A 14,724-nucleotide genomic window follows, 5' to 3' on the forward strand; every position below is an offset into this window, starting at 1 on the left:
CCAAAATTCACAGCCCAGTGTTGTGGCTTCCTACTAAGAATCCCATCACCCCAGTGGCTCAGACTCAACAATGCTGTGTCCTCTTAGTTTTGAGCAGACATAGGAACTTAAATATTAAGGGGTTTCTTTTACATGAACAAAAGCATGGAATTTCATATAGTAAAAGCAGGAAGGGCATAATTTAAAAATAAATCTGCCAGTACTCCATTGTACATTTTTAACACTGAAATGTAAATACCTTGGTTTTGATAATAAAAAGCAGCTGCTGTGGATGTATTTTTATTTAGAACACCCATCAATTTGAACTTAGGACAACACAATATTAAACCATATGCGAGTATAATTCAAAATCCGATATTGTGTACAGCCACAGCTCTGGTATTTCAAGGTACGCTTTGATACCAATTGAATTAAATAATTTTCTGTAAGTACTGCTTGCTCTTTCATATACAGGAACAGTATTACCCAAAGCAAATTGATAATAGCCACTTTTAAGACATATCTAAATAAATATGCCTTATAAACAAGTAAAGTTTTCACAAAAAACCTTTGGGTTCAATTCCTAATCAGCCCTTGTTCCAATTCCTCCATTCCCACAAATCACAAATACTAAATCATATAATTCTTTCTGGGCAATGTTTAAATGGAGTTGGCTGCCTGGACAGGATGTAAGCCAAGACATGACTGGATTCGGGGCCCCGGGTGGTGCCTATGTTGTATCAATAACTCCCATTCCCAAAGAACTAGGCAAGCGGGAATAAAGAGCAGCCCTGTCCTCCCCAGAGCTCTGTCTTGGCTCCGCATGCTCTTTTGAGGAAATGTGATGGAGAAAAGACTTCTCTCATTTTCAACTAAAAAGAAAGTCATTGTTTGAAGTGTAACGGAAATGTCACAACCACTAGAATCAGCCAGTGGCTGAGCCTTCTTACCTATAATCAAAGACTGGCTTTTCTCCCCTCACTCTTGGATAGAGTTTGGAGTTTATTCCAGAAATTAAAAGTAGAGGGGAGCGAAGAAAAAAAAAAAAGCGAGCAACAGGATAAACTCCCCCAAAAAGCTAGGCGGGAAAATGGAAATGACAGCACCCTTTTAGTAGAACATTCAGTGTTTGGTTCTTTTCTGGTGCTGATTCAGATAATTTCCCTCATTTTGCAAGTATTTTTTTTAACCTTTTCATTTCAAGGACACCGATGATCAATATTGTATTGAAGTACTTGAATATTATTAAGAACAGTGTCAGAGAAAATTCATTTGGCCCTTAAAATAATCAACTACATTCTTCCCACCTTCCTGTTGGGAGGAACATGAAATGAGCTGGTAACAGTGTTAACTGTGTGAGACCGTAAAGACGAGTGCAGACTGACCTAAATAAGTAGAAGGACATGGGAAAGAGAGACGGTGCCAGCCAACAATGCATAGGAGTGTGGTTGTTAGTAGTGAAGCAGTAGTCTTGATGCCCACACACTAGCTCCTGCTTCCCAGCACTGCTCAGATTCCCGCTTGCAGTGTACAGTTAAGCACTACATTTTCCCCTTTCCCATTTTCTTGTCTATATAGATGGACATGCTTCTCTATAACTGGTCAACATAAAATAAACAAACTACTGCCTTTTATAAAAGGCAAAAAGGGGAAATCTTAACTAGAGTAAACGAGGCTACTTTTTTACAGCTAACTAGAGCAATGATATGTTACTGTCTTTAGAAACTACCTTTGGGCTTGATGGTGGCTCAGTGGGATAACTCTGAGGATCTGAGTTCAGATCTTCAGACTTCATCTAAAGGCTGATGTGGTAGCATTTCTGTAACCCCAGTGCTCTCATAGTGAGACAGAAGGCAGAGCTAGGAGAATCCAAGAGACCTGCCTCAAACCAGACGGACGATGAGGACAGTCACCTGAAGCTGTCCTCTAACCCTCATACACATACCATGGCATATACACACCAAAGCATAGGCACACATGTCCTTACGCACAGGAGCATGTACATACATACACATAGATTATGCGCATGTGCACACACACACACACACACACACACACACACACACACACACACACACACACTAAAATTACCTGTGATGGAATAAATTGATTAAAGTAGGGCAATGGCTGAAAAGTTTCAGTACTGCTAAAAGCATTCTAAAAATATACATGATCCTTGAAGCCACATGCATTTAGACATTTCTTAAGTTTTATAATCATGACACAGACTTTATCACAGCTAAATTAGAACAGGGAATTTACTAGAAACAAATTCACAGTTGAAATGAAAACCTACCTTATGAAAGAAATTATATGAGGCTAAATGACTCTCACTCTCACTACCTCATAGCTACTGAGATCAACCAAATGTAAAATGTTCACTTCCTTTTTGCAAGTCAAATCCTTGAAGGCTACAATATATGCTCCCCAAACCAAATGCTATAGGCTACACCTGCACTTCCATAGTAAGATAAAGAATCACGATTTTTGTCATTAGTTTTAGCAATTCCTAATGCAATTTCTTTTCTTGGATTCAAAGTCAGCAGCCAGGCTTGCACCCGTTCACTCTCACCTTCACATTTCTGAGTGGTCTCACTCTGCTTGTGACCAGCAGGGCATCTGCATTCAAAAGAGCCCACTGTGTTGATACAGTTGCCCCCTTGGCACAATCCTGGAATCGCCTGGCATTCATCAACATCTGCAAGAAGAAAACATTTTGAGCATAAACCAAACTGATTTGCAGACTCTATCAGTATTTTTCTTTTATGTCCAGGGAAAACGTTGCTATCAAGACATCAGGATGAGGGAAGCAGGCCCTCTGCATGCCTGTTACTTAATTTACATAGACGGTACCAGGTATACCACATGAGTCTTCTGGAGAGCCACTGTGCTGTTCTGGGGTGAGGAGAATCCACAGATTTGGTGTGCCACAGAATACAGAGCAGCAAAATGTTTGTATTGCAAAAAGAGTAAGTTCTCTGCCCAATGATCTAACTTTCTATATTCATACATTCTAAAAGCACTAATTCAATGTGAAGTGAGTAAATTCAAGAGACTATGACAAAATATAAAACAAAAAAACCCCATATAGATAGATAATTACTATGAAATCTGGGTTTCTGTGACTATAAGCAAAATTGATGTATCTTGTCAGTACTAATCACAGATATAAGAAAAAAATGATTTACTAATATAAGCACTGATAATGAACACATCACCATAGAGTCTATAAAGATAAAAAAGATCCAAAAAATGAATGGTAGAAATTCAATAAATAAGGTGAAATACACAAGTCTGTCGAAAGGTACAAATGCCAAGGCTTACTCAAGAACAAACATATTGAGTATAAAGTATTTCTGTTAAAGTAATTTCATTCACAATTTAATATATTTACACAAAGAACACCCCAGGCCTCAGGGGATGCGCCACTGAAGCCTATTAAAGATGTAAGAGGAAAAATGACAGAAATTTCATTCAAATTCTTATAGCATAAAGATGTGACACTGTCCTGTTGATGTGACTTAAAAAACATCTGTCTGGCATCAAAGCCAGACCAAGACATTACCAAAAGGAACACAAGTAAAAAGAACGAAATTGAAAATCTTTCTCCAGGACAGTCACACAAAATTTTAATGAGTCGAGCTTAGTAATACATTAAAATTAGTGTAACAGGACCAGAAGAGGTTTATCCCAGGAATTTAAAGGTTTTCTTAAAAGTAGAATGAAATATTAATCAATATAGTTCATCATATTAACAAATAAAAGAAGAAAAGCCATTACCAACCTACAGATTTAGAAAAACAAGTAACAGAATTCAACTCTAATTCATGATTCTAAAAGCCTCACTAAAGCAATATAACTTCTTTAATCTGACTAGTCATATGTGAAAAACCAAAACTATGGTTAACAAGATAGGTGGAGATTTTCAAAGATCCTTTGTTGAGAGTGTTTGAAAGTCATGCCCTCCCTTGCCTGTTTATTTCCTTGAGACAGGATCTTGCTATATAAACTAGGCTGGCTTAGACACACTATATGGAGCCAAGGCTGACCTCATGCTCTACCACATCCATTACAATTTTCATTTTTATATCTATGTAAATTTGATGTAACTTCTTTACAAGAAACAATGATATAACTGAGTAGATTTGTATGTTAAACTTTACACATAAAATAAAAACATAAAAAGTTGCTACAATCAGTTCAAACTGAAAGTCTAGTCAAACTGATAAATGACACATAATTCATTATAAAGTTAAAAAAATACGGTGTGCCCTTGTCACATACATTTAAAATACAGAAGCACAGAACACCAGAGAAACAGCAATTCATAAATGTGCAGTCCTCTCCTTAAAGGAGACTTTTATTCACATGTCCATATAAAGTCATTGTCTGTGTATTTAACAAAAGTAAGATACTGGGTGTGGTGGTGCACGCCTTTAATCTCAGAACTCAGGAAGAGAAGGCAAGTGTCTCTCCGTGAGTTCGAGGCCAGTCTGGTCTATATAATGAGTTAATGTCAGCCATTGCTTAATTGTGAGATCTTAACAGAAAGAGTAAGGCTATACTTCATGTGTCCTGTGTCTCTTTTGTATAAAAGCACGCTAGAGTTTCTTGTTACTTTTTGTAAACCCACAAACAGGGTACCCTTTGTGTTTAGGAATTAGAGACTTTGAGCTTACAAAAGACAGCTTGTTTTTAACGTCTGTCTATAAAAATTAGTGATAGCAGTTCAAAGAAAGTTTGTGTTAAAATTAAATCTCAGGGCATTTGAAAGACTCCCTAGTTGAAACGAAAGTCAACTGGGAAGTAAATACAGGACATAACATTAGATATTGAAAAACTTCAAGCAGTGAAGCATCACTATTCTAAAAGGTCCTACACTCCAATCCATGTCACAGCACAGGAGAAAACACCTCTGGGGACTCCTTTTCCTGGAAGATAAATCAGAGGAAGGGTATCGTGAAGGAAGCTGATGCAGGAGGCCAGATTCGAATCCTTTTACACTGTATAAAATCTCGGCCTACACAGGGGATCTTCAGCAATTTTTCAAAGAGCGGAGAATTCTGACATGATAATATTCATTGTATAGCTGTTTAAAATGCATTTTCCTAGAAGGAAAAAGAAGTCCTTCATTTAGGAAGCCTCCAATCTTTACAGCTATACAGTTTTAGTATTAGATTTTTACAGAAAAAGCAACCATTACTTATTGTTTTTATAGTTGCTATAAAATAATACCTTTAAAAATAACGCTCCCATAGCATCAGATATTTTACACCTGTCTATTTTAAAGTAGTTTGCAGCTGGGTGGTGGTGGCGCATGCCTTTAATCCCAGCACTCAGGAGGCAGAGGCAGACGAATCTCTGTGAGTTCGAGGCCAGCCTGGTCTACAAAGCAAATTCCAGGAAAGGCACAAAGCTACACAGAGAAACCCTGTCTCGAAAAACCAAAACAAACAAACAAACAAACAAACAAATAAAGTAGTTTGCAGCAATTGTCAATTTTCATATCTTGTGTGTTCACTACACAACGATACGCTCACATTTAAAGTTGTGGAAATGAAACCCAGTACTTTCATAGTGAGTAAGCAAAATTAGTGGTGTGGATTTCACTGTAAAGTAGGGAGATTTTATATTAAAAGTTTATATCCTTATATATTTATTCTCCTTCCTCATTTTAGTGTTGTTAATTATATGCCCTTCATTAAGACATCTTATTTTGAAATGGTGAAAAGCTTTAAAAGGGACTTACAATAATAACACAAAGAATAACACAAATTTACAACAATAACACAAATTTACAATAATAAAACAAAGAATATTTTAAACAAAGATTTACCATTAGTAACCTTCAAAAAATTTTTAATTTTCCTAAGTCATTTAGAGTTAGTTAGGTCTAGATCTTGTGACTGTTCCCCCAATACTGATTTCTCCATAAAAACGCTCAGTTGAACCAGGCATGGGAGCTCATACCCCAGATCTTAGCCCTTGGGAGGCTGAAAGGAGGAGAAGCAAAAGTTAGTGGGATTAAGGGCGAGAACTTGTTTCAAAATAAAAAAAAAGTTATGCTCTCACAGAACTATACGTGTGTCTTATAGGCCAAGAAGGCTAGCCACTGAAAGGAAAGAGGGAATTGTAAGGAAGTGAAACTGAAAAAATTAATTTAGAAACATACACTGGCACTGTCTGCAAAAATAAGAGGCAAGCCCAGATTCCCAAGCACAGCTTCAAAATCTCAGACACACAACATCTCACAATGAATTCTCCACTACCCCCAATGGTGCCAACATGTTTCTGTTCATTCTGTCAGTTCAGGCTCATTCCATTCACTTCTTCAAATGCTAGATTATTACAAATCACATGCAAAGACTGCACAGAATTAAGTGAAATCTTTTGAGACTCAAGCCTTACCTAACCACTTCAGTGTCTTCTATTGAAGTTATAAGTAAGATGTGCTTAAAAAAAGATATGTTAATTGAAGTTTATGAAAATTCACTCTCCAATTTTTCCAAAGACTCTTGTCCTAAAAGGACAAATTCATTATAAAAACTAACATTCATCGGCACATTTTTAGTTCACGCCCAAATACGGAAAAAATGTAGTAAAGACTTACAACATAGCTTGTTTATAGGTATGGGGCCAAGGAGAAGGAAACAATTATATTTGATAATGTTTAATTTTTTCTGTCACTAAAATAAGTTCAATTAATTTTTTTATGTGTTTTGTCTGCATTTATGGGCATGTTCATCCCATGTCTGTGGAGGCCAGCAGAGGGAGTTGCCTCCTCTGTTTCTGGAGTTACCAATGGGTGCTGGGAACTGAATCTGAGTTCTCTGCAAGAGCAGACAGTATTGTTACTTGCTGGACCATCTCTCCAGCTCTAATGTTGCTGTTACTATTACTAATTCTATCAACATCACCTCTCTGTCTCTCTCTCTGTCTTTGTCTGTCTCTGTCTGTCTCTCTCTGTGCATGTGTGGGTTTGTTGTTGTTGTTGGTTTTGGTGTGTGTGTGTATTTGTGTGTGTGTGTGTGTGTGTGTGTGTGTGTGTGTGTGTGTGTGTGTGTGTGTACATACATGTATGCCACAGTAGAGTTGTGGAAGTCAGAAGACAACTTTCAGGAGTCATTTCTCTCCTTCCAATGTGGGTTCCAGGAACCTAACTCAGGAAAGCACTTTTACACAATAAGACTTTCCTGCCCTCCTAGATTCATTTTTTAAACGAAATTCTTATTTTTATGTTCTGTATATATTCATGCCAATAACTTATATTTCCATAAAAGCAAGTGTGAGGCCTTAACCATAGCAATTGAATAACTGGTTTATGTCTCTCTGAAGTCTTAGATACATGAGGTTTTTCGGCAACTACTCGTCATGGTTTGGTTCAGCCACAATCTCCATTCATGAGTGACATGAGAATTCAAACACTGAATGGTCATAATAACAAGCTGATAACGGCAGTATACTACCTGCTTATATTCAATCTTATAACAAAAAAAGAACAGAGAATGTTTCTGTCTCAGTGTGCTTCATCCAGCAGATGCCACCATTTCTAGACACTAAAGTGAGAAGCCCAGTAGAGAACTTGGCATTTCCTCATTATGCTGCTCACATCATTCCGCTGGCAGCAAGTCCGTACTTCCCACACACTTCTCACATCTTCACTCCGCCTCCATGGCCTTAGCCTCCGTCACACATCACCTGAACTTCTGCTTGGGCTGTGGAGCTCATTTCTTGTCTTCCTCCCTCAGTCCCTGTACTTGATTCTCTACAGAGCAACGAAGGAAATCTCATCCAAGTTCAGATGAGAGCAGATTATCATGAGAAAGGTCGATGGGCACAAACTTTGCCCTCACAGTGTCTTGCTCTATGAGTTATTCTAAAGACATGCACGACAATGTGGGAGGATTTCCTTATTTTAATAATCAAAGGAGATGGGGAAATGACTCAGTTGGTCCAGTGCTTCCTGGAGAGATGACTCAGTTGGTCAAGAGCTTATGGGGGAGATGGCTCAATTGGTCAAGTGTTTATGGGGTGGGGTGGGGCTCACAGTTGGCCAAGTGCTTATGGGGGGGATGGCTAAGTTTATCAAATTCTTACTGGGGGGATGGTTCAGCTGGTCGAATTCTTACTGGGGAGATTGCTCAGTTAGTTGGTCAGGTGCTTATGGAAACCTGAGAACCTGAATTTGATCTCCTCAAACCACATAACAAGGCAGGTGTGGTGCTGTCCACTTGTAATCCAGTGCTGGGGAGGCAGAGACAAGCAGATTCCTCACACTCATTGGTCAGCTAATACACCTTACCTGCTGAGCTCGGGGACAATGAAAGATCTCGTAACAAAAAGAAAGTAGAATGACACCCAAAGTTGACTTTAAAAAAAAAAAAAAAACTAAAAAGCAAACAGAGACACTTGCCCATGGGATTCTTATTATCTTCTTGGTTAAGTTTTGTGCTTTCCAATCAGGAGAAGTCTTTGTCTACCTCAAACTTTTTGTCATTTTTGTGAAGGTTTTCAGCGTCTCTCATCAACTGTCTTTGTCTGGCTTCTACTGTGTGTCAGTTTTTCTACCACTGTTGCTTATTATACTCTGACATTAGGCCCTTGTGTGGTTGGTGCACCACCGACTCTTCAGTTATATGAGTGTGTGTATGTACATGTATTATTTGTCTTTCAACAGACTAAGTATTATGGTTAAGTGTGAAATGTCCCCATAGGCTCATATGTTTGAACACTTGGTCCTCAGCTGGAGGTGCTATTCAGGAGGGTTGTGGAACTTTCTGGAAAAGGAGCTTCACTGGATTGAGTTACTGCTGAGCTCCTTTTCCTGACTGCAAGTGCAATGAGACCAGCTACCAAACACTCTGTCACTATACCTTCCCCGCCATGATAGACTGATTGTATCCCCTACAACCGCAAGCCAACATGAACCCTTCACCAAGTTGCTTCTTGTCAGTAATGACAGCAATGGGGAGAGAAACTAATATAAACAGTTTAAAACCTTCCTATTACCAACTCCATATTTTCTCAGTTGCCTTAATTTAATGCTTATAAGTCTCCTTTAAAGACCTTTTTTTTTAATAAGAAAGATTTTATTATTTTTAATCTTTGAGATGGAAGATGTGTGAACTCTGCATATATATATATATATTTATATGTAATTCTTTGGGGCACATTTCCACCTTCTTTTTTCTTATGTTCATTCTTTCTTGTCTTTTTTTTTTTTTTTTTTTTTTTTAGGTTTCCCCTTCTGCCCCCTTCTGTTACTGGGAAGGTCTGAGGTCCATGAATGAGTCAGGATGTTACTCTCCTTTTCAATGGGACATTAGTATCTGTGGATCTAGTTCTTAGTAGGTTCAAACAAACACAGACTGAAGGATGATGATGTACCCCACACACAAATGTCTAGAAAGCTCCCCCTATCCAATGGCTTCTCATCTCTGACTTTAACCATTGTTTCAGAATCTGATTTCAGAATTGTGAGCTGTTCTTTTTAAGTATCCTCTTGGCGTTTCTGCCAAGCTGGAACGGGAGATTAGTTTGCTACCTTTACTAGAGGTTCCTGTGATGGAGTTTTAAGCAATGTCTTGGATTGTATAAGTAGCTGCTTGTGTTGACAGAATGTTCATTTAAGATTAGACTTGCAAATTACATGATTATTTTGGTCACTATAGACAACTGAGATAAATGTGTTTGGGCTATAACTATCTTTATTAATTTATACTAATCAGGGTCATTCTCAAATCTCCTTTTCAACCAAGAACTAAAATTTAATAAACAAATAAACAAATTTCCTTACCAATTTTTCAAGTTTTAGAACAGGCAGAGATATTTAAAAGCCCAATATTTAACCATCAATGAGATGTTAATAATTGTATTACTTATGTATTAATATAACTAAAGATCTGAAGTGGATACATTCATTTACATGTATTAATCTTAAGTAAAATACCACTTCTAATTAGAATATGTGCCATATGTGTCGATAAAACGCAAACTATAAGAAAATACTATATGCATGCAAATAGCTGTTTACATAGGATGTAAATCTTATAAATATTCCTGGAAGGATTTAATTCAACTATCAAAATTTTGAATGCACTTGTTTTACGATAGCTTAAATGGAAAGGGTGACAGGATCTAACTTTGGTCACAGTGCAATGTAAAACGGAGATGGCACACCACTAAGTGTGGATGAAAGATAGGGACAACACACCACTAAGGTTTTATAGAGGACAAGAACTCAGTCTGCTTTCAACATTAAAGAAGCCAGAGATTGCTAAGCACCCCAAGAACACACACCTGACCCAGCTTATCTAGCTACAGAATATTAACAAAGACACAGCTAAAACTTAAAAAGCAAAACAAAACAAAATCTCACTGTTTTCTGCACAGATTAAGTGTCCTAAAGTATCATCTTCATTTTCTGTTGCTTCTCATTTTCCACAGTTATTGTGTTTGGTACAAAACTACGATGCCGCATTCTTTCTGAAGCCATGGACCAACTAAAACTGTAACAGCTGCAGGGCAACCAACTTTCAGAGATGGCCTGCCTTGGTTAGTATGATCAGTGTTTTGGAGTCAGCATTAAACAATTTTTAATGCCTTCTACGCAGCTGACATTTGTTTTTAACTTTATAAAATTCCAACCATCCTATAAAGTGACTGGCCAAAATTACAAAAAAAACCCGTAAGTGTGACATGTATATCAGTGTGTCGTTTTAATGTCCCACCTCTCTCAAACTAATTTGGCATAAGTATTCCGGAAACAATCTAGGAACAAGAGAAAATGAAATCATAGGAAGATATAGCTTGAAAACCCTCTAAACTGAGGATTACCCCATGTCCAGGAACTTCCTGACCACACTGTGATCTTGAGACTAGGCAGAACGTCTCCTCTCACTTTTCCAGATATCTTAACCACGCGTTACGTTTCATTTTGCTCCCATTACTGTGCTAATCCATTAGAGTTTTGATGCAAATGATGTCCAAAACTTACCTCTGCTGCATAAGCAAAACCAAGCGAGTAAACCTTGAGACACTGCTTACTCCTAACTACAGAATCTGAACATGGACGACACATCTCTTAAACAGTCATGCTCTGAAATATGAGGCCTCTGACAGAACACCAAAGGGGAAAAAAAAAACATGCCCATACAGATGACGAGGTTTAATAATTTAATAATTTGGTGTGCCTTGGCTGAATGACCTTTTAACCTGAATGATTTCTTTCCTTGAAATATTTAAATCCTGTAACCATTTCTTGGCTCAAAGAGTGTTTACTGCATTTGCTGTATGTACACTCACACCAGGCACTGTCCTAGATGCACCCCCCCCCAGCTCACTAGTGAATTAAATGATTTCTGCCTTTACACAGATTATATTCTACAGGGAGGGAATCAAGCCTGGGACAAAGTGTCTTAGAAGTTGAAAAGTGATATGAAATAAAAAAAAGGGGGGGCATTATTATATAATGTCTATGTAATGGATTATCTTATTTTCAGTAGTTATCTATGCCTATAGTGTCCTATGTACACCAATTTTGGAAGTCTCTAGAGAACAGTAAATACTGTTCAAGTCCACAACTGACATGGCTTTCATTATTGGGAAATACTCACTTTTTCTACTCTGGGGAGTTGTACTGCTATCCCCTCCGTGTCCCTGTAGCTCTGTTTTGAAAATCACTATGACACAGTGATTAACCTGTGATTAATTAACACCAGTAGAATCACGGGTTGCCTTAACTGAACTGCTATGGTTGTTTTCAGAGTTTGGAGTATCAGCACACACGGGATGCCTTGGGGATGGGACACAACTCTAAACACAAAGTTCATTTACGCTTCACATGCTTGAACACAGAGCTTTGTGATAATTTTACTCAATATTTTAACAATTTTGTGCATTTTAAAAAAGATTTCTTTCTTTCTTTGTTCGTATATGTGTGCTTCTGTGTGCCTGCCAGATGAGTGCAGGTACCTCTGGACACTAGAGAGTGCATTGGATGCCTGGAGCTCAAGGTACAGGCAACGATGAGCCTCCCAATGTAAATTTACGGAACCAAATTAGTTTCTTCTGCAAGAGCAGCAAATACTTTTGACTGTTGAGCCATTTTGACAGGCCTCAATTCTGCGCATTTTGACAACAGCTTCCCATGTGAGGTCACAGTGGAGCTTTTCCCCTCACGGCATCGTATCAGCGTTCAAAATGTTCTTGATTTGCAGAGCCTTTCGGAATTTGGATTTTTTCAATTTAGAGATGCTATGCCCATACCCTTTAATCACAACAGTACAAAACTGGCAAAAATCTTTGGGGGCTACTGTTTGTTTCTTAATTTACCAAACTGCTCACAGTTTATTGTGCAGTGAGATAAGGTTGCATGTGCTTTCTCAGCTGTAATTATGACACAGAGGAGGACACCGGTCTGCTTACGAAACTCTGACATTTACTCAGTGGAGCTGAAGGCATCTTCACTTCTGACATGCTCACTGACTTTAGCCTGAAACCTTCAGCTCTAACCTTGCACATGATTTACTTATAATAAGTATGTCTAACTCCTGTGTCTCAAATAGAAGCAACACCATTTCTATCAATAATGCAAAAGCCGTCTCTATACCCGTTCAACGACTTACTAGAGAGAGTATTTCTAAGTTCTAAAAATGGATTTAGTTCCTATGACATCAGAGAAGTAGCTAACAATGGGAAGGGCTCTGTTGGCTAAAAATGAGTGGAACTAACTAGTAAGTACAGGACCATTCTAGGTACTTGGGTTGGACTCGGTGGCTGTAGGAGCCTTGGGCCTCAGATCTGCCCTTGACACATGTACCAGTGCCACTTGTGAGGTGTGGGAGTCCCTGGATATTACCTGGAGAGAAAGACATCATGAATGATCAGGAGAGAAGAAATCACTTCCTCCAGGAGAACTGTGTGTGTAGAGCAAGTAGGTACAAAAGACTGTGCCATCAGAATAAAGACACAGAGCAGCTAACTCTCTCACTGTATTGCATATTTTAAGAAGTAGTTTTTAAAAGTTATTTTATGCTGGGCAGCAATGGCTCACACCTTTAATCCCAGCACTTGGGAGGCAGAGGCAGGCGGATCTCTGTGAGTTTGAGGCCAGCCTGGTCTACAGAGCAAGACCCAGGACAGGCACCAAAACTACACAGAGAAACCCTGTCTCGAAAACAGACAAACAAACAAAAAAGTTATTTTATTTTTCATCTTCTTCTCCATTAATGTTGAGAACGGAAATTTTCCATTGGGTGACTAAAATATAAATTATAAATATAAACTATCTCTAGTCAGACTTCTGAGCAGGGTCCACCATAGCAATGGGTACTGTTTTCAAGGTTCCCACACACAGTTTCAGGTTTCCTGACTTCTATCAAAGAGGTGATACTTGTGGTGGTAAACACGGCTGACTCACCTTGACAGGCTCCCGTTCGGATGTTGGGAATGAAACCCCGGCGGCAGGGCTGAGGCTGGGCTGGACACATCTCACAGGGATGACCCCAGGCTCGTCCAATGGTGGCACAGCACAGTGTCTTCGTGCAGACAATGCCCGTCAGCTGCCCCTGGCACATCTGATTATTGACTTGTGTGAAACATGGGCCTGTCCTGTAATCTAGAATGAGACAGAAGAAAAGACCGCTTTAATGATCATGCACTAGTCTAAAAGACCCCGCTACCAAAGACAGAAACCAGAAACTTCCTTCTGAGCAAAGCATCTAAAGACAGAAGAGCTGCGAGTTTCATTGTGAAAATTTATAATTTTCCAATCATGAGATGTGTGTTAAGAGACCGTAGCGGGTTCTGCACTGGTCATTGCGAATCTGATGGCTCATGGCACCCAGATGTGCTTTCTTGGCTTGGATGACTTTAAAGAATTTAAATTGGTAGTCAACATTGTAAAAATGGGAAATTTCACAAGAAACTTATATTTCAGGCTTTTCTTGAGTAAAACAAAACAAAACTGGAAGTTCTAGCTGTGCAAAACCCAATACGTCACATGGCATGACAGGATGAAGAGTTTGTCTCACATGGCATGACAGGATGAAGAGTTTGTCTCACATGGCATGATAGGATGAAGAGTTTGTCTCACATGGCATGATAGGATGAAGAGTTTGTTGTCTTCTTAGGACCCTCCCACTTTAATCCCAACCATTAGTATGCATTCAAAAGCCTCACATGGACCCTGAAGGCATTGTCATTAATGATTACTCCTTCTTATCCTCTGAGCATTTTCTTTTCAGACTAAGCGGTCAAGAGTTTAGAAAGCCAAAGTGACCAGATGAAGATGTGTTTTGCTTATCAAAAATATATTTGGGCAGTCTAAACAATGCATGAATAGTTAGGTCTAATACGCTGACATCTATCTCTGCATCAGTTTGTAGCTTAGCTTAGAAATGCGAAGAGAGCCCTGCGGTCATGAATTCTTTACAGGCAAGGTAATGTTGGATTCTCTTTGCTCTCTATCAGATGACTGTCATCTTACACTGATATAGATGATGACCAAAGTCTGAGTAAATGCATGGCAGCTGCGTGACACACAAGCACTCCTAGGACCTTCCTATGAGGTCAGGACTCTTACATCTCCAAGTGTAAGGTCCAGGGTCCAGATATCTTGGTGTCAACTTTATATCCCACCCTTAGGCCCACTGACCCAGACTCAGTCTATTTAACAAAAGGTTCAAGAGATCCACAGCCATCTCAAAGCTTGAGGGCTGGACCGGGCTGTAGGCAACTCAAAGG

The 14,724-nt window shown here is 38.8% G+C and overlaps 1 protein-coding gene across 1 annotated transcript in view; it reads right to left on the reverse strand.

The window, feature by feature from the left end:
* Positions 1-14,724, reverse strand: part of Fbn2 (fibrillin 2) — a 216,978-nt gene that overhangs the window by 148,606 nt on the left and 53,648 nt on the right. The window contains exons 6-7 of the mRNA XM_052742225.1: positions 13,400-13,597; positions 2,552-2,677 (exon numbers count right to left, since the gene is read on the reverse strand). Of these exons, the coding sequence (XP_052598185.1) occupies positions 2,552-2,677; positions 13,400-13,597 (324 nt within the window). The remainder of the gene's footprint in view (positions 1-2,551; positions 2,678-13,399; positions 13,598-14,724) is intronic.

Source organism: Peromyscus californicus, unplaced genomic scaffold, assembly GCF_007827085.1.
Source record: "Peromyscus californicus insignis strain IS unplaced genomic scaffold, ASM782708v3 Scaffold_17__1_contigs__length_78620276, whole genome shotgun sequence".
Taxonomy (NCBI): Eukaryota; Metazoa; Chordata; class Mammalia; order Rodentia; family Cricetidae; genus Peromyscus; species Peromyscus californicus.